Raw genomic sequence first — 22,311 nt, forward strand, 5'->3', positions numbered from 1 at the left:
TTAGTAATCACACATTTGTGCGTCTGTTCGTACAGGACGGATGTCCCGTACTAGAGTTGCAAGGGTTAGAAGTCTAATGCGATTTCATTTTCCTGTCAACTCTTGAAAGGCTAATATTCAAGCCTTATTACATATTATTTAACCCAGAAGACTGGATGTGATCAAGTACTACAGTCAAGTATGATTCAGGGACTGCAGTGAGATCAGTGACATTAGATATAACTTGAAGTTTCTTCAGGTAACTGGTCACTGATATATAAACACTGAGGCCCATGGAATACATCTTGATTAAATAATAAATGTATCAAATCAGTCATCAGATTTATTAGGGTTTAATTTAGTTAATTGATTCAGAAGATTGAATAGCTCATCATTAAAGTAAAGTATGGTTCTGAGACTGCAGTGGGTTCAGTGACATTGGTCGCAGTGACTTGTAGCTGTTTTAGGCTACTGTTCACTGATTTGCCACTGAGGCCTCATGAACTCATCTTCAGCTTTAAATGATGATACTAACATCAACCTCTGTTACTATAGTCAGCTGTAATCTCCTTAGTATAATGCTACTGGAGAAATATAATCAGCTGACAAATTCAGATTCTATTGGTATTGTTTATCTGCAGGCATAGGTCTCCTCAGGCTTGATACTGGGCCTGAGAGTAATTTACCTCCTGCAGAGTTTAACATGGTTATACCCTGATATTTAGTAGGGCTACCGATGAATCGATGGCAATAGTCTGTCCCAACAAGGAGACCGAAGTCAGTGAGGTGATCAGACTTAATATTATCTGCCAATTTTATTCCTCTATTTCTCAGGAATTTGGCTGTTGCTCTCAGACCTTGTACTTGTAGGTCTACTGGTATTTTGTCCACCACAATGGCTTGTACTCGACAGACGTACCTGCCTAAACGTACTGATGGTTGTACCACCTGGTAGACTTGAGGTCCTGCATCTGTTACAAACCCTGAGATGTTGAATGACATCTGGGCTACAGGCCTTAATTGTAATTCATCTGCCAACTTTTTAGTGATATATGTTCTCTGGGATCCTTGGTCAAACAACCCACGGGTATGGACCTTGGCCCTCTTATTCAGGATGGTAATTTGGGCAGTAGGCAAAGTCGTATTACCTTTAGACTTTGCCGATTGGACACTCTTTGTTGGTTGCACCTTGCAGTACTGTACTGTGGTGGGAATGCTATCTTCCACCTTGGGGTTTGGAGACGTTGTTTTGGTGTCTCTGCACAATGCTGCATGGTGCTGACCTTTGTTACACCTATTACAGGTGTGTAATTGGGTATCACAGTCCTTGATGTTATGTTTCCTGAGGCACCTCGTGCAATGTTGCAAATCCTTGAGTCGCTCAACACGGGCGTCACTATCAGGAAAATTACAGCAGTGGTACATTGAATGTTTCTCATTGCAGAACAAACATGTTCCATAGCTTCCAGTACCCTTTGGTGTCACGTTCTTGGGTGACACAGTAACTATAGGCTTGGAGGGTCCCACTGCATATACGCCCACACTGCTACTGTTCCACTTTGGTGTTGAATTATATTGTCTAGATTGATTTGGAGTACCTTTGGTACTCTGTGGTTTACTATTATTGGTTTCTGAGGGTTTACTTGGTGGTTTTAATTTGTCATGTGTTCGTAATTGATGAACTACTGACTTTAAACCTTCAGATATTTCATTCATGGATAAGATACTTTTATTGTAATGAGCACTCATTTGTCTCAATATGTCCCTAGGTATTTTCTCCTGGACAATTATTTTCAAGACCCACTCAGCCCCGTTTGTATCTGCTGTCAGGCTGAGGGCATTGATCAATGATTCTACCTCCAGCTTGAAGACTTGGAGTGAATCAGCTGAAGCCTCCGGTGGGGGTAAATGCAACAGCTCATGAACTAAATGTGATGTTCTTACTTCTGGATCAGCATAATTATCCTTGAGGAGTTTTACTGCCAGATCATAGCCGTCATTAGTTAATCTCAGATGGGATACTACTGTTTTAGCCTCACCTGATAATTGGCCTTGCAAATAAGAGAATTTACTACTCTTTGGTAAAGATTGTTTTGAGTCTACAAGGTCAACGAATTTGTTCCAAAATTCATCCCAATCTTCCTCATCTTTTCCTGAGAAAGTGGGTAAATTAATTGGAGGGAGTCGAGCTTCTGCTTGACTCGTATTAGATGCAACTGTTGTTGTTGTTGCTGTTGCCTTGTTCTGGGCAATTAATTTGACATAAGGCTGTAACGTGGCCTGAGTGTGATCTTCATAATTCGCAAGATCAACCATAATGTCGTCTATTTCTGTTTCTGATAAATTAGTGTTGGCAAGTTCAGCCACATATGTTGCTATTTGACATTTAATTTGCTCAAATTTACCTGCAGCTGCTTGATAATAGCTTTCCAGGTCAGCATAATCAACTTGAGATTGTTGTGACAAATCTTCACATTTCTTGATCTGTCTTGTTAAGTGGCCTTTAAGACCTGCAAGGGTTCTTTTCATTCTCCCTGCATTATCCATCCTGGCTAGTTGGTGAAGCCTTGTGGGGCTTGTATTTGGGCTGCTCATAATACTGAACAAGCACTGATGGTAGCCTAGGGTTAAATTCTGCACTCACTAGGCAATAATCCTACCTCTACTAGAGGTTAACACTTAAAATTAATACACATTATATATATACAATCATACACACTAATGATTTGAGTGATAAACCAGTGTCACTAGAAGTACCTTTAGGTTAGCTCTTCTATATCACCCTAGGATGGTAGAGACACTAATTAATCACTCAAAGGTGTAATGATCATAAGTAATTTATTATATATACAACTCAACTCGAGTTGATAAAAATTACACCCAAAATAGGGTTTGCACCTTTCATTAATGGTGTTAGGTTATTCAATATAGTACAACTGACTATGGTAATAATGGGACTAGGATGAACAATAATAGTTCAACTAGTCAAATCCTACCCTGTTGTGGGTTGGCAATTAGTAAATATACTGTGATCACTAGTGCAATATATATTAAATAATTCTCTATTTGGAGAAATAATATACACAATTATTGATAATAGCCTCTTAATTAGCCTCTATGAAACTTCTAATATTATCAAGAAGTATTAAATATTATTAGTGACCTCGCGAAATAAAGTCCACAAAATTCGTAGATAATCTCTCGCGAAATGTAACACCACGAAATCCGTGAACAATATCGCGAAGACACAGTCACTAATTTGGCTGGTTTCTATATTAGCGCTGTCATTTCACGAAATAACACGCCACCAAATATCTGTGGGTGTGCATGAAACCGCTGACGAAGCTGAACTGGGCTGAGGGAGGCTCCTGAGCTCCCTCGAGGCTACGCTGCCGTCTTGACTGCTGGCTTTGTTTAAATAACACTGCACTAGTATATTTAATGAATCCACTGGTTAACTGGTTCATCCGGTACTAAGATGACCAAATGTGGGTTCAAAGGATCAAATAATCCGTCATCCGGTTCGAAGATGACCAAATAATGTGGGAACCGACCTGTGAGATTTATATTTATTTAATTTATATGAATTTATATTTACGTTAATTTATATACTTCGATAGCAATTTGTATAATGATAAGTGGACTGTATTTCTGCAATAATCTCAATCTCACAAATCGATCCTCTACACATTAGGGGGGTTTATATTTATATGTATGCAGCCAATCAAACTACAGTAATAGCTACATACATTGATGAGGTTCCTTCTCTTATAGTACAGCAGGTTAGTCCACCAGGTATAACTAGGGTGTAGACACCAAATTATCCTCTTTGAGGTAGCTTCTATCACCCAGTAACTGGTGCACATAATCTTGCATCCTCGTCTTGACCTGTCAAAGTGCGCTAGCTGTGAAGCCAGAATCCTATATATGACAAGCTATATCAGAGAAAACACTATACAGTACATGGAACATTAAAGACCTGGCTTAATTACCTTTAGTTTGAGGCGATTTCGCGTTCTAACCGGCTAACCCTATATCCTGACATTAATGGCCATAAATGAATGATAAACGGGTTTCGGATAGACACTTAACTTGAAATGTAGACAGCGTGTTGAAAAATGGTACACCTTTGGTTTCCATAACACTACGTCCAAGTAAATTTAACAGGAGCCGAATTTGCTCCCGTGTGAGCCTCTGGTCTCAATATAAACAATGGCTGTTTAACACTCCATACTATTGACGTTACTGGCCGACATTGTCCAGAATGATAGGAGCCGAATTTGCTCCACACGTCTCGGAGGTGACACAACAATGGCTGCCCTCCTTCCTCCCTCACGCCTGGCCTACTTTGTCCAGATTTCAGAAAGTGATAGAAGGGTCACATTTACTCTACTTTAATATTGATAATTAAGTTAATTTATATAAGATGTTTTTATGATGGTAAAGTCCAAAGACTAATGTATTTAAGAATAATTCCCACCATAATAGGTGGTGATTTATAATAGTATGTGGTGATGATATCCCGTTTTCTTTAGACGGTAATTCCACTACAAGTTACGTTTTCTATGGGTAACTTGTTGGTAATACAGCAGCTATTATCTGTATGATATTAAATGGTGTCGGATTTTCCGACAAACACTATTCACTCAGAGTACACACCACCATCACTATTCACTCACAAAACACAGATCATGAATATTATTTACTCACATTACACATACTATGAACACTATTCACTCACAGCATTCAGACACCGAACACTATTCATACACAGTACGCAAGCTATAAAAACTATTCGCTCACAGTACACAGACTATGAACACGTTCAACAACCTGTCCTCTTGAAAAGAACGTCATATTTGGCTGTTTGCCCGTATGGCCGAATATGAACGTTATTTGAAAATGAACAAAAAATGAAAATAAATTTGTGACTTTTTTTTCAACAACAGTAAGTTAAGGGTCCCCTGATAGGTTAGTTGGGCAGGAAATTCTCATAAAGTTTCAAAACGGTATGAAAAACGTTAATGGTAAGTTGCCTTTTCTAAGCTTGCAGAGTAAGCCCGACGACTCAAACAGAAAACGGAACAGTACGTCACTTTTGTGAGTCAATTTCATTTCAAATTACGTCCAAATTTGGCCATAGCGCGCATACAAGCGAAAAGTGACGTTATTTTTAAGAGGACGGGTTGCTTCACTCACAGTACACAGACCTTGAACACTATTCATTCAGAGTATACACCCCACGAACACTACTTACTCACAGTACACAGACTACAAACACTTTTCATTCACAGTATATCACAAAGCATGAACACTATTCACTCACAATACACAGACCATGAACACTATTAACTTCACTCAATGTACATATGCAAAGAACACTGTTTACTCACAATACACAGACTACGAACACTATTTACTCACAGTACTCAGGGCATAAACACTTTTCACTCACAGTTAACAGACCAAGAACACTATTCATTCACAATACATAGATCATGAACACTATTCGCTAACAGTAAACTGACATGAATATTATTTATTCACATTATGCAGTCCATGAACATCATTCCCTCACAATATCTAAAACATGAACACTGTTCACTTACAGTGCACAGACCATGAACACTTTTCACTCACAATATACAGATAATGAACACTATTCACTCACAGTATACAGACCATGAACACGATTTATTTACAGTACAAAGAGAATGAACACTTTTCACTCACAGTAAATAGACCAAGAACACTATTCACAGTACACATACTACGAACACTATTCACTCACAATGCACACAATGCACAGACCATGAACACTATTCACTCACAGTATGTTGAGCATGAACACTTTTCACTCACAGTACACAGACCATGAACACTATTCACTCACAGTATGTTGAGCATGAACACTTTTCACTCACAGTACACAGACCATGAACACTATTCATTCAGAGTACTAAGAGCACGAGCACTATTCATTGACAATATACAGATCACGAACACTATTCCCTCACAGAACACAGAAAATGGACACTGTTCACTCACAGTATATAGACCATGAGCACTATATCTCACAGTATATCGTCCATGAACACTATTCACTCACCCTACACATTCTATGAATACTATTTTCTCACAGTACACATACAATGAATATTCACTAACAGTAACAAGACCGTGAACACTATTCACTCACAGTACACATTCTATGAAAACTTTTCACTCAGAGTACACAGAGTATGAACAATATTCACTCACGGTACACACCACGAACGCTATTCTCTCACAATACACAGACCATGAATGCTATTTACTCACAGAACACATACAATGAACACTATTCACTCACAGTATTCAGACATTGAACACTATTCATTCAGAGGAAACAGGCAATGAAAACTATTCATTCATAGTACACTTATCATGAACACTATTCACTCAGAGTACACAGGCTTTGAGCACTATTCACTCACAATACACACCACGAACACTATTCACTCACAATACACAGATAATGTACACTATTCACTCAAGAGTACATACCACACGAACATTTTTTACTCACAGTACACAGAGTACTAACGCTATTCACCCACAGTACAATACTATGAACACTATTCACTCAAAATACATAGAAAAAGAACACTATTTACTCACAATACACTGATTACGAACACTATTCACTCATAATACATAGAGCACGAACACTAATCACTCTCAGTAACCGATCAGGAACATTATTTACTCACACTACACAGTAGGAATACTATTCACTCACAGTACACAGAGCAAGAACACTATTTTCTCACTGAAAACAGATTACGATCACTATTCACAAACAGTACACAGACCATGAACACTATTCAATCACAGCATACAGAGCACGAATACTATCCCCTCACAGTACATAGACCATGAATGCTATTCACTTAACGTACACATACTATGAACACTATTCACTCACAGTACACAAACCATGAACACTATTCACTCACAGTAAACAAACCATGAACACTATCCACTCACAGTACATAGATTAACGAGCACTATTAATTCATAGTCCACAGACCATGAATACTATTCACTTATGGTACACAGAACACGAACACTATTCACACACAGCACACAGACCACGAACACTATTTACTCAGAGTATACAGACCACGAACACTACTCACTCACAGTACACAGACCATGAAAATTTTTCACTCACAGTACACAGACCATGGACACTTTTCACTCACAGTACACAGCACGAACACCATTCACTCACAGTACACAGACCACGAACATAGGTAAACACAGTTACATTCTCTGTGTAAAGAAGGTTGTCTTAGAAGCTGAGCAGCGGAGTTGCAGAATCTGTGATGAGAGTGACGTACTCCGCCACTACCTGAGAGAATGTGGAACACGTGAAAGACATTAGAAATATGTGTAGAATAATAAACCCCACATTGTTTGAGTTAGGAAAACACTATTTGTCAAATATTGTTACTGTTCTTAAAAGATTTCCCCATTTTACACCCGCAAGATAACGTATGATTTTAAAGGTTGACAGATGTTAATCTTCCTGTTTGAGAAGCTGTTCACTTGAGACAGTTAAGCAAGTCCCAGCTGTGTCTGGGTACAAGTGACAGGATGAACAACCCAGCGGACTTTCTACCTTTTGGGGAGTGTTGTACATGCTGCTACGGCAGGATGTCTTCTCACAGGATGAGTGGCGCTGCCCAATAAACTCGTCCCTCGGGGTAAAATTTAGAATTTTAATTTAAGGTTATCATAAGTGGTCTTTACCTTGCAGGAACATTGTTCTGGACCAATTTGTGAACAAGAACCTCACCTCAACCATCCTACAGAAGATCACTGATGACTTCATCACCTTAAGGAATGCCGGCATGAAGGTATGTTGAGCTCAACACAATATGGTGAACTGAACACAAAATGGTGAGCTTAACATAATATGGTGAGCTGAACACAATATGGTGAGCTGAACACAATATGGTGAGCTGAACACAATATGGTCTGCTTAACACAAAATGGTGAGCTGAACACAATATGGTGAACTGTACACAATATGGTGAGCTTAACATAATATGGTGAGCTGAACACAATATGGTGAGCTGAACACAATATGGTGAGCTGAACACAATATGGTGAACTGAACACAATATGGTCTGCTTAACACAAAATGGTGAGCTGAACACAATATGGTGAACTGAACACAATATGGTCTGTTTATGTGGGAACCGACCTGTGAGATTTATATTTATTTATTAATTTATATGAATTTATAAAATATAGAATTTATATTTACGTTATTTATATATTTCGATAGCAATTTGTATGATGTTTAGCGGACTGTATTTCTGCAATTATTCTCACAAATCGATCCTTACACATTAGAGGGGGGTTTATATTAAATTTATATATATGCAGCCAATCAAACTACTGTATTAAACTACATATATTAGTTAATAAAATTGGAGGTGCCTTACTTTATTGTATGGTAGGCTTAGTCCACCAGGTATAACTTGGATGTAGACACCAAATTATCCTCATGAGAGGCAAACTTCCAACACCCCAAGTAACTGATGTACCAAGATGAATTCTTGCTTCCTCTTCTTGTTCCTGTCAAAGGGCACTAGCTGTAAAGCCGGAATCCTAATATATGACAGCTATATCAGAGAAAACATTTATATATTATTAGATAAGGACCAAGGCCTAATTACCTGTATTTAGTGGCTCGTTCGCGTCCTAACTGGTTCACCCTAATATCTACTTAACATTAACTGGCCAGAAATGATTAGATCAACGGGTTTCGGTAAGACACTTCCCTTGTTTAGATGTTGACTGCGTGTTGATGATGGAACAATCACTAATTTGATCTCCATAACACTTCGTCCAAGAGAATTATAGGAGCTGAATTTGCTCCAGCCACTATGGTCTTAACAATGGCTGACCTCCCTCACCACTGACGCACCTGGCTCTCTTTGTTCAGATGTCAATATGTGGTAGACGGGCCACATTTACTCTATTTTGATACTGATAATTAAGTTAATTCAAATGAGATGCTTTTATGATGTTATAAGTCCAAAGACTACTATATATAAGAATAATTCCCGACAGAATAGCTGGTGAATTTATAGTATTATGTGGCAATGATATCCCGTTTTCTATTGATGGAAAATTCCACTACAAGCTATATTTTCTATGGGTTAACTTGTGTATACAACACAGCAGCAATATTATCTGCTTCTTGCATTTTATATTAGTAATGGTGTCGGGTTTTCCGACATAATTCCCCGGGTGCCGCTCACAGGTCGCAGTCCTATTTAGAACAGACGAACTCTGTTACTCCTTCGAATTATTGGCTTAATTTGATGTTAATTGTTAGTAATCACACATTTGTGCGTTTGTTCGTACAGGACGGATGTCCCATACTCAAGTTGCAGCGGTTAGAAGTCTAATGCAATTTCATTTCCCTGTTAACTCTTGTGAGGCTAAAATTCTAGCCTATTACATATCAACCCAGAGTACTAAAAGTGATCAAGGGACTGCAGTGAGATCAGTGACATTAGATATAACTTGAAGCTTGTTCAGGTAACTGGTCACTGATATATAAACACTGAGGCCCATGAAATTCATCTTGATTAAATAATAAATGTATCAAAATCAGTTGTCAGATTAATTGTGGTTTAATTTAGTTAATTGATTCAGAGGATTGAATATCCCATCATTAAAGTCAAGTATGGTTCTGTGATTGCAGTGGGTTCAGTGACATTGGTCGCAGTGACTTGTAGCTGTTTAGGCTACTGTTCACTGATTTGCCGCTGAGGCCTCATGAACTCATCTTCAGCTTTAAATGATGATATTAACATCAACCTCTGTTGCTATTGTCAGCTGTAATCTCCTTAGTATAATGCTACTGGAGAAATATAATCAGCTGACAAATTTAGATTTCTACTGGTATTGTTTATCTGCAGACATAGGTCTCCTCAGGCTTAATACTGGGCCTGAGAGTAATTTACCTCTTGCAGAATTTAGCATGGTTATGCCCTGATATTTAGTAGGGCTACCGATGAATCGATGGTAGTAGTCTGTACCTACAAGGATACCGAAGTCGGTGAGGTGATCAGACTTAATATTATCTGCCAATTTTATTCCTCTATTTCTCAGGAATTTGGCTGTTGCTCTCAGACCTTGTACTTGTAGGTCTACTGGTATTTTGTCCACCACAATGGCTTGTACTTGACAGACGTACCTGCCTAAACGTACTGATGGTTGTACCACCTGATAGACTTGAGGTCCTGTATCGGTTAGAAACCCTGAGATGTTGATTGTCGTCTGGGCTACAGGCCTTAATTGTAGTTCATCTGCCAACCTTTTAGTGACATAGGTTCTCTGGGACCCTTGGTCAAACAACCCACGGGTATGGTTGTTTTCATTCTCCCTGCATTATCCATACTGGCTAGTTGGTGAAGCCTTGTGGGGCTTGTACTTGGGTTGCTCATAATGCTGAACAAGCTCTGATGGTAGCCTAGGGTAAAATTCTGCACTCACTAGGCTATAATCCTACCTCTACTAGAGGTTAGCACTTAAAATTAATACACATTATATATATATATATATAATCATACACTCTAATGATTTGAGTGATAAACCAGTGTCACTGGAAGTACCTTTAGGTTAGCTCCTCAATTATTACCCTAGGATGGTATAGACACTAATTAATCACTCAAAGGTGTAATGATCATAAGTAAATTATTATATATACAACTCAACTCGAGTTGATAAAAATTACACCCAAAATAGGGCCTGTACTATTCATTAATGGTGCTAGGTTGTTCAATGTAGTACAACTAGACTATGGTAATAATGGGACTAGTATGAACAATAAATAGTTCAACAAGTCAATGGTAATATCCTACCCTGTTGTGGGTTGGCAATTAGTAAATATTGTATTGTGAACACTAGTGCAATATATATTAAATAATTCTCTATTTAAGAGAAATAATATACACAATTATTGATGATAGCCTCTTAATTGCCTCTATGAAACTTGTAGTATTATCAAGAAGTATTAAATATTATTAGTAACCTCGCGAAATTAACACCACAAAATTCGTGAATAATCTTGCGAGGGCACAGCCACTTATTTGGCTGGTTTTAAAATAAGCGCTGTCACTTCAGGGAATAACACCCCACCAATTGGTGGTTGACCATGAAACCGCTGATGAGGCTGGACTGAGGGGCTCGTGAGCTCGCTCAAGACTATGCTGCCGGTCACTGACTGGCGATGTATTGTTATTGTATACATTGCACTAGTACCAGTGTATTTAATGAATCCACTGGTTACCTCTGGTTCATCCCATACAAAGATGACAAAATAGCCTGTCATCCGGCTCGAAGATGACCATATAATGTAGGCAGATTCGAACCGGTTCTGTACTATCTTGGTTCAAAGGACCATATAATATGGGAACCGACCTGTGAGATTTATTTTATTAAATTTATATGAATTTATATAGAATTTATATATACATTAATTTATATATTTCGATAGCAATTTGTATGATGTTTAGCGGACTGTATTTCTGCAATTTTTCTCACGAATCGATCATTACACATTAGGGGGTTTATATTAAATTTATATATATGCAGCCAAACAAACTACTGTATTAAACCACATATATTAGTAAATAAATTGAGGAGGTGCCTTATCTTATTGTATGGTAGGCTTAGTCCACCAGGTATAACTAGGATGTAGACACCAAATCATCCTCGTGAGAGGCAAGCTTCCAACACCCCAAGTAACTGATGTACCAAGATTAATTCTTGCTTCCTCTTCTTGTGCCTGTCAAAGGGCACTAGCTGTAAAACCGGAATCCTAATATATGACAGCTATATCAGATGAAACATTTATATATTACTAGTAGTACCCGCCACGCGTTGCTGTGGCTCAATCTGGGTAAAGGGGGAAAGAAAGAAAAGGGAAAGCACACGTTTATAATATGTTTAATTTTCCAATGCTTGTGGGTATACAATATTTTTTGTTGTTCCATTGTCTGAGGAGATATAGAGACTATCTGGTTTCCCGACTCTAGAACACGCAAAATATAATTGTCCATGTGAGAAGCAATCCGTGTCTAGATATAAACTGCACAAGTCTGAAGATTGGCCCTGAGCTTTGTTGATGGTGATTGCAAACGTCAATCGAATTGGAAATTACAATCTCTTAAATTGAAATGGCATATCTGTTGGAATCATAGGAATGCAGGGAATGTGGACATCTTCACCTTTGTAAGGTCCTGTCAAGATTGTTGCTTCTACGACGTCGCTGGTTAATTTGTTTACTGCAAGGCGCATGGCGTTGCAAAGTTTTGGCTTTTTGATATTTCGCAACATGATAATTGGCACGCCGATTTTCAATTGCCACATGTGTGATGGTATCCCTGGCAGATCGAGTGAATTCAAAAATTCTGTTGGATAACTAACCGTTTCGTCTGCTTTCTCAACAGTGTCCACGGACTTTTATGTGTCTGCCTCGCTTTGCATGTTAGACTGAATAATATTGTTAAGTTCGTGTGCCGGATGCTTTGGAAATGTTGCACGTGGGAGTTTCAATGAATTGCATGTTCAGTGGCAATTTCAAAGCCGAGGTAGCAGTTCTTCCACCTGGTAGCAATGTCACAGTTAATCAGGATGATGCAAGAGCTAAGGCTATGCCATTTTGGGATCGAAATGCTGCCAGAATCAATCTAATTAGAAAGGTTAGCTAACCATTAGAAAGGTTAGATGCTCCAGTTCTTCCTGGCGCATCTAAGAAAATTTCTCAAGCCCGTTATTGACAGTTGGAAATATTTAATTGTAAATGCCTTTTCGCTTAAGCATTAGACTAGGAATATTTGATTGCACACATGACAACAGATCACCTGTGTTGTAACTTTGTTCACGACGCAATTCTACATCGAACGAAGCAGCAGCAGATCGATTCGGTGATGGCATTTTCAATTGATTGAGAACTTCGTTCGTGATTTCTAAGCGCAAATCTTCAAGCATTATCAACGCTTTGTTATAGATTTCTGCTGTGAAATCCATGTTCATATTTGAATTTTCCTTGTGTATTCGACGTACAATATCTTCAGCCATGTGCAATTTATATTTCTTCCATAACTCTGTTGGAGGTGAAGGAGAGCCAGTGGTCAATATGATTGCAAACAATGCATGATTTTTATTTGGATGTGACGTGTTGGACGCGTCATTAATGCATACATCCCAGTGTCGGTCGTTCTTCAATTAATTCAGAGGTTGACATGCACTACAGAAAGTGGCATGTGTAACGCCGTTGACAAATCTCAATTGCTGGAAGACGTTGATCCAGGCACATTTACCAACAGCATGCGAAGAAAGAAGTATTTATCTTGATTGGGATGCACGGTGTACAGTCTGCCTATCGTAGTTTAGGGGCCATGTCACCCGAAAATCCGATGAAAAATGGAATATTTACGAAAAATTACGAAAAATACTACAACGTTCTGGCAACACTGTGGTCCAAACCGTTTAATGATATCTTGAAAAATAACGTAATTAGAGTCAAATTTCCCGCTGCAACTTTCGTGAATCTGGTCCTCGCGCCGTGAGTACGCCGCGGGGTATTGTATCTTACGTTGTAGATGTCTTATTTTTCGTAATAGCGTTGAAAATAACATGTTATGCATAAAATGAATATAAACTAACCATATGGCAACACAACATATGGTCTGACACGAGGGTGGTGCAGTCAGTGACTGCGTGTCTCTCATGGAGAGAGGATGTATGCTGACGCGCTCACACAATATCTCCCAGAACATGCTATTTTTGGATTTTTAGCTATTTGTACTGCAATATGACTTACCAAACGAACAAGAGAGAAGCATTGACAGCTAGATGCATGCGAGCTCTCCATACGAGCTGGCCGCAATGCGTAAATCACCACTCACGAGTGACAGCAGGTAGAGAAACTTTGAGAGCGCGCTACGCAACTCCAACTTTTAAAACTAGATAAAATTTCACAGCCTTTATTTATTATTCTATTTACATGAAACTTGCACATTATATGTAGAGTTTGCGCCTCTATAAACGCATGTCATTATTCTTATCTACGTAGATTTATTGATTTTATAAATAATGATACACCTCATTTTGTTGCATACGTTTTTGGGAAACTTTTATAAAATCTGTATTATTGCACTAAATACATCTGGGATAATAATGTGACATGAAAATCTTTATTATATAGTAAGGTCATAGCTGAGTGTCGTATAAATGATTTTGGTTCACAATTGTGGGCTGTGAAATTTTTTGAACATGGTTGAAAAATTCGTCTTTTTTTTTTTTTTTTTTTTTTTTTCTCCGTCTCTATTTAGGCTGAGATGCTGAAACTTGGCCTAGGCGCAGCACCTTTCACATGTATCAGGATAATAAATTATGAATACCCTACAACAATTTTTTAAATCCGGGTGATATGGCCCCTTATTTGAATATGCCGGGTTGTCCGTAGACTCGCTCTCCTCGTTTGCGTCGTTCAAATGATTTTCTACTGGCATTCCATGTGTAACACGTAGGCACTTCTGAATACAGCAGCTTTTTGCAAACACGTCATTCTGACATAACATGAAGAAAGCCGTAACCGTTGTAGCCCGTGGAGTCATAGCTGTTTGTTGCACATTTGCAGCTGTGAAAAAACGTATTTTCCATTTTTTTTTCAAAAAAAAAACAAAAAATACTAACGAAATATTTCAAATCAAACGTAGATCAATAGACACAGCTCAATTTCACCACCAATTGCACTGAAAAAAAGGAACTGTTAAAAAAACGAAATGAAAAACAATGAAAAAAAAAACAAATAAACTATACTCACGAAATGAACACTATGGTAAACAACGCAACTCAGTTCCAAGGCAATGTCACACAAAATAATTAAATAAAAATAAAAATAAATAAAAATCTATGAAAAATCAATTTATCAATGCAATCAGAAACATTGAAATGAAATCGTAACGTATTTTAAATAGTGTGTGTTGCTCTTACATGCAACAGATGGCACTGTTTTTCCAAAAAAAACATGTTTTTACCTGTCATAAGTGTTACATCTAGATAGTAGGTATATAAAAACATGCACATAATTGAATGGAACGTTGTGACAAAATTTCAAAGCAATCAGAGGAAAACTTTCAGAGTTTACTGCATGTGTTTCTCATACGTCCTACAGATGGTACTGATTTAAAAAAAAACATGTTTTTTCCTGTCACAGGTGAGACATGTATCTAGTAGGTATATAAAAACACTCATCTATTCGAATGCAACGTTGTGTCAAAATTTCAATGCAATCGGTAAAGAGGTTTCAAAGATTTCCCTGACATGAAAAACACATGAAAAACAGTTTTTTCTAAAAAGTATGTTTTTTTCCGTTACAGACGTGACATCTATATAGTACGTATATAAAAACCTGCTCGGATGCGAATGGAATGTTGTGTGATTGCTTTCAAAGCAATCGGTGAAGAACTTTCGGAGATTAGCGATTTTGAACAAACGAACATTTCCATTTTTATTTATATAGACTAGCAGTACCCGCCACGCGTTGCTGTGGCTCAGTCTGGTTAAATTGTAAAGACAGAAAAGAGAAAGCGCACGTTTCTAATATATTTAATTTCACAATGCTTGTGGGTATACAATAATTTTTGTTGTTCCATTGTCTGTGGAGTTATAGAGATTGTCTGGTTTACCGACTCTAGAACACGCAACATATAATTGTCCATGTGAGAAGCATTCCGTGTCTAGATATAAACTGCACAATTCTAAAGATTGGCCCTGAGCTTTGTTGATGTTGATTGCAAACGCCAATCGAATTGGAAATTAAAATCTCTTAAATTGAAATGGCATATCTGTTGGAATCATAGGAATGCGAGGAATGATACACTTTCCTGTTTGAAAGGTCCTGCCAAGATTGTTGCTTCTACGACGTCGCTGGTTAATTTGTTTACCGCAAGGCGCGTGGCGTTGCAAAGTTTTGGCTGGTTGATATTTCGCAACATGATAATTGGCACGCCGATTTTCAATTGTCGTACGTGTAATGGTATCCCTGGCAGATCGAGTGAATTGAAAAATTATGTTGGATAATTTACCTCTTCATCTGCTTTAATAACAGTGTCGACGGACTTTTATGTGATTGCCTACCTTTGAATGTTAGACTGAATATTATTGTTAAGGTCGTAGACGTTTTGTTCTTGGCCACAAGAATAGCTCGTTCACTTAGCCAATCGTGATTCTCATAATTGGTTTGAATATTGGGAAATACTTTTTCAACCAATTCTTTTTTGATGTCACTAAATTGCGAAAGCTAAGGCAATGAAATTCGTCCTGAGGTCAGATCAACCGGCACGTTTACGTTCCCAATTTCCAGAAATTGATGTGAGAATATCTCAGCTGATGGATCGTTTTGCAGTAGCTACATAACTATACGTATATTTGTAGTTAATTTATATATCTTTACGTGGCGCCACAAAGTAGAGTATTTCAGGCAAGCATTTATTTCGTCCGCTGGTGTCGATCGAGGAATTACAGGTAATGTTTGCCTTAAATCTCCTGCAAGCAATAATAATGCATTCCCAATGGTGTGATGTTTCCACGCAAATCTTGCAATGATTGATCAAGAGGCTCGAGCGATTTTTTGTGGGGCATTGTGTATTCATCCCAAATAATAAGTTTGCATTTCTGCAATACTTTTCCCATGCCGGATCTTTTGGAAATGTTGCACGTGGGAGTTTCACTGAATTGCATGTTCAAATGCGATTTCAAAGTCGAAGTGGCAGTTCTTCGACCTGGTAGCAATATTGCAGCAATTTCGGGCGATGCAAGAGCTAAGGATATGCCATTTTGGGGTCGAAATGCTGCAGAATCAATCTAAATTCTATTTATCAATGCAATCAGAAACATTGAAATGAAATCGTAACATATCTTGTACTGCATGTGTTGATCTTATGTGCAACAGATGGCGCTGTTTAAAAAAAAAGTATGTTTTTACCTGTCACAGGTGTGGCATCTAAATAGTAGGTATATAAAAACACGCACGTATTTGAATGGAATGTTGTGTCAAAATTTCAAAGCAATCAGTGAAGAACATTCGTAGATTAGAGCGTGTGTTGCTCCTACGTCCTACATATGGCGCTGTTTTTTTAAAAAAGCATGTTTTTTCCTGTCACAGGTGAGACATGAGTATAGTGTGTATATAAAACCACTTGCCTATTCCAATGCAATGTTGTGCAAAATTTCAAAGCAATCGGTAAAGAGGTTTCAAAGATTTCCTTCACATGAAAAACACATTAAAACACAGTTTAAAAAAAAAACATGTTTTTTTCCCATCACAGACATGATATCGATATAGGAAGTATAAAAAAACCCCGCTCAGATGTGAATGGAACATTGTGTGAAAATTTCAAAGTAATCCGTGAAGAACTTTCAGAGATTAGCGATTTTGAACAAACGAACATTTCCATTTTTATTTATATAGATTAGATAAGGACCAAGGCCTAATTACCTGTATTTAGTGGCTTGTTCACGTCCTAACCGGTTCGCCCTATATCTACTTAACATTAACTGGGCAAAAATTATTAGATAAACGGGTTTCGGCAAGACACTTCCCTTCTTTAGATGTTGACTGCGTGTTGATGATGGAACAATCACTAATTTGATCTCCATAACACTTCGTCCAAGAGAATTATAGGAGCTGAATTTGCTCCTGCCACTGTGGTCTTAACAATGGCTGACCTCCCTCACCACTGACGCATCTGGCTCTCTTTGTTCAGATGTCAATATGTGGTAGAAGGGTCACATTTACTCTATTTTGATACTGATAATTACGTTAATTCAAATGATATGTTTTTATGATGTTATAAGTCCAAAGACTACTATATTTAAGAATAATTCCCAACAGAATAGCTGGTGAATTTATAGTACTATGTGGCAATGATATCCCGTTAACTATTGAAGAAAAATTCCACTAAAAGCTACATTTTCTATGGGTTAACTTGTGTATACAACAGCAGCAATATTATCTGCATTTTGCATGTAATATTATTATATAGTGTTGAGTTTTCGGACATACACTACCAAACCTCAACATACATTACCAGACCTCACCATACAGCACCAGATCTCACCATACAACAACAGACCTCACCATACATTACCAGACCTCACCATACAGCACCAGATCTCACCATACAACAACAGACCTCACCATACAGCACCAGATCTCACCATACAACAACAGACCTCACCATACAGCACCAGATCTCATCATACAACAACAGACCTCACCATACATTACCAGACCTCACCATACAGCACCAGATCTCACCATACAACAACAGACCTCACCATACAGCACCAGATCTCACCATACAACAACAGACCTCACCATACAGCACCAGATCTCACCATACAGCTCCAGACCTCACCATACAGCACCAGACCTCACCATACAGCACCAGACTTCACCATACCTCACCAAACAAAACCAGACCTCCTCATTCACCACCAAACCTCATCATACAGCCTCAGACCTCACTATACTGCACTAGACCTGACCATACAATATCAGACCCCACCATACACAAACAGACCTCATCAAACACCACCGGACGTCACCATACAGCCCAATAACTCACCATACAGGCCCAGACGTCACCATACACCACCATACGTTACCATACACCACTAGACCTCATCATCCACAACCAGATCTCACCATAAAGCTTCAGACCTCAACATTCAACGCCAAACATCACCATACACCACCAGACCTCAGCCTACTCTACCAGACCTTACCATACAGCCTCAGACCTCACCATACACCACCAGACCTCATAATACACCACCATGCATCACCATGCAGCCTCAGACCTCACCATATAGCCTCAGACCTCACCATATAGCCCCAGACCTCACCATACAGCCTCAGACCTCACCATACACCACCAGACGTTACCATACACCACCAGACCTCATAATACACCACCAGCCATCACCATGCGGCCTCAGACCTCACCATACAGCATCAGACCTCACCATACAACACCAGACGTCACTATACAGCCCCAGACCTCACCATACAGCATTAGACCTCACTATGCGGCCCCAAAGCTCACCATACAGCACCAGACCTCATCATACAACAACAGACCTCACCATACAGACCCAGGCCTTACTACACCCAGCACTAGACCTCACTATGCAGAACCAGACCTTACCATACAGCCCCAAACCTCACCATAAAGCACCAGACCTCACCTTACAAGAACAGACCTCACCTTACAAGAACAGACCTCACCATACTTCACCAGACCTCACCATACACCATCACACCTCATCATACAGCCCCAGACCTCACCATACAGCACAAGACTACACCAGTCAACACCAGACCTCACCATACAGCGCAGACCTCATCATAAAGCTCCAGATCTCACCATAGAGCATCAGACCTCACCATACAGCCCAACACCTCCCCATACAACAGCAGGCCTCACCATACACCACCAGACCTCACCATACAGCATTAGACCTCACCATACAACACCAGATCTTATAATACAGCACTAGACCTCACCATACAACACTAGACCTCACCATACAGTACCAGACCTCACCATGCAGCCTCAGACCTCACCATACAGCACTAGACCTCACCATACAGTACCAGACCTCACCATGCAGCCCAGACCTCACCATACAGCACTAAACCTCACCATGCAGCCCCAGACCTCACCATACAGCACTAGACCTCACCATACAACATCAGACCTCACGATACAGTCCCAGACCTCTTTATATAACACCAGACCTCAACATACAGCACCAGACCTCACCATACAACACCAGACTCCATCATAAAGCGCCGGATCTCACCATTCAACACCAGACCTCACCATAACGCGCCAGATCTCACCATACAGCACCAGACCTCACCATACAGCACCAGACCTCACCATACAGCACCAGACTTCCCCGTACAACACCAGACTTCACCATAAAGCTCCAGACTTCACCATATAACACCAGACCTCACGATACAACACTAGACCTCACCATACAGCACCAGACCTCACCATACAGCCCCAGACCTCACCATGCACCACCCGACGTCCCTATACACCACCAAACGTCACCATACACCACCAGACCTCACCATACACCTCCAGACGTCACCATACACCACCAGACCTCACCATACAGCTTCGTGTCACAACTTCGTGTCATCCTTTGCAGATGACACAAAAATCAGAATGGCAATTACGTTTGCCAAAGACATTTAAAAACTACAAGCAGATATCAACAAAGTTTTCGATTGGGCAGCAGAAAATAACATAATGTTTAATAGTGATAAATTCTAGGTACTCTGGTACGGCAAAAATGAGGATCTGAAACATAATACAGGGTACAAAACACAATCGAATCTGCCCATAGTAGGAAAACAGCATGTAAAGGATTTGGGAATAATGAAGTCCGACGACCTAACGTTTAAAAAGCATAACCAAGCAAATATTGCAGCAGCCAGAAAAATTATAAGACGAATTCCGAGAACTTTCAAGTCCAGGGATCCCATCACAATGGTTGTACTCTTTAAGTCACTTGTGTTGTCCCGTCATGAGTACTGCTCAGTACTCACTTCCCCTTTCAGAGCAGGAAAGATTGCTGAAATAGAGGGAGTATAGAGAACATATATGGCACGCATAGACGCGATAAAGCACCTAAATTATTGGGATCGTCTCAAAGCTCTCCAAATGTACTCACTAGAAAGGAGACGAGAGAGATACCAAATATATCTAGTCAATTCATATTCCATGTGTATATTCCGTATACACATGGAATATACTGGAGGGGACAGGTTCCAAATCTGCACAGTAAAATAACAACGTACTGGAGTGAACGATATGGAAGAAAATGCAGAATAGAACCAGTGAAGAGCAAAGGTGTCATAGGCACAATCAGAGAACACTGTATAAACATCAGAGGTCCGCGGTTGTTCAACGTCCTCCCAGCGACTATCAGAAATATTGCTGGAATAACCATGGACATATTCAAGAGAAAACTAGACTGTTTTCTTAAAAACGTGCCGGAAAACCGGGCTGTGGTGGGTATGTGGGCCTGCGGGCCGCTCCAAGCAACAGCCTGGTGGACCAAACTTTCATAAGTCAAGGCTGGCCTCAGACAGGGCTTGGTGAGTAGAAGAACTCCCAGAACCCCATCAAGCAGTTGTCAAGTAGGTATAGAGCCCCAGACCTCACCATACACCACCAGACGTCATCATACACCACCAGACGTCACCATACACCACCAGACCTAACCATACACCACCAGACGTCATCATACACCACCAGAGCTCACCATACACCACCAGACGTCACCATATACCACCAGAGCTCACCATACACCACCAGACGTCACCATACACCACCAGACGTCACCATACACCACCAGACCTTATCATACCCCCCCCTCAGACCTCACCATACAACACCAGATCTCACAATACACCACCAGAACTCACTATACAGCACCAGACCTTACCATATAATACCATATTTCCCCATAAAGCCGCAGATCTCACCATACAGTACCAGACCTCATTATACAACACCAGACCTCAGAAAACAACACCAGAACTCACCATACAGACCCAGAACTCACCATACAGTACCAGATCTCACCATACAGCATCAGACCTCACCATACAGCACCAGACCTCACCATTCAGCATCAGACCTCACCATACAGCACCAGACCTCACCATACAGCACCAGACCTCACCATACAACACCAGACCTCACCATTCAGCATCAGACCTCACCATACACCACCAGACCCCATTATTCAGCCCCAGACCTCACCATACAGCACCAGACCTCACCAAACACCAGATTTCACCATACAGCACCAGACCTCACCATACAACACCGTATTTCACCATACAGCACCAGACCTCACCATACAACACCGTATTTCACCATACAGCACCAGACCTCACCATACAACACCAGATTTCACCATTCAGCACCAAACCTCACCATACAACACCAGATTTCACCATACAACACCAGTCCTCGCGATAAAGCACCAGTCCTCGCGATAAAGCACCAGATCTCACTATACAGCACCAGACCTCACCATACAGCACCAGACCTCACCATACAGTACCTGACCTCACCATACACTACAAGAGCTCACCATACAACACCAGACTTCACTATACTGCCCTATACCTCACTATACAGCACCAGACCTCACAAT

The 22,311-nt window shown here is 39.8% G+C and overlaps 1 protein-coding gene across 1 annotated transcript in view; it reads left to right on the forward strand.

Annotated features, from left to right (window-relative positions):
- Positions 1–22,311, forward strand: part of LOC123748383 (uncharacterized) — a 224,964-nt gene that overhangs the window by 124,278 nt on the left and 78,375 nt on the right. The window contains exon 5 of the mRNA XM_069323966.1: positions 7,784–7,883. Within this exon, the coding sequence (XP_069180067.1) occupies positions 7,784–7,883 (100 nt within the window). The remainder of the gene's footprint in view (positions 1–7,783; positions 7,884–22,311) is intronic.

The sequence above is a fragment of the Procambarus clarkii genome, chromosome 2 (genome assembly GCF_040958095.1).
Source record: "Procambarus clarkii isolate CNS0578487 chromosome 2, FALCON_Pclarkii_2.0, whole genome shotgun sequence".
Taxonomy (NCBI): Eukaryota; Metazoa; Arthropoda; class Malacostraca; order Decapoda; family Cambaridae; genus Procambarus; species Procambarus clarkii.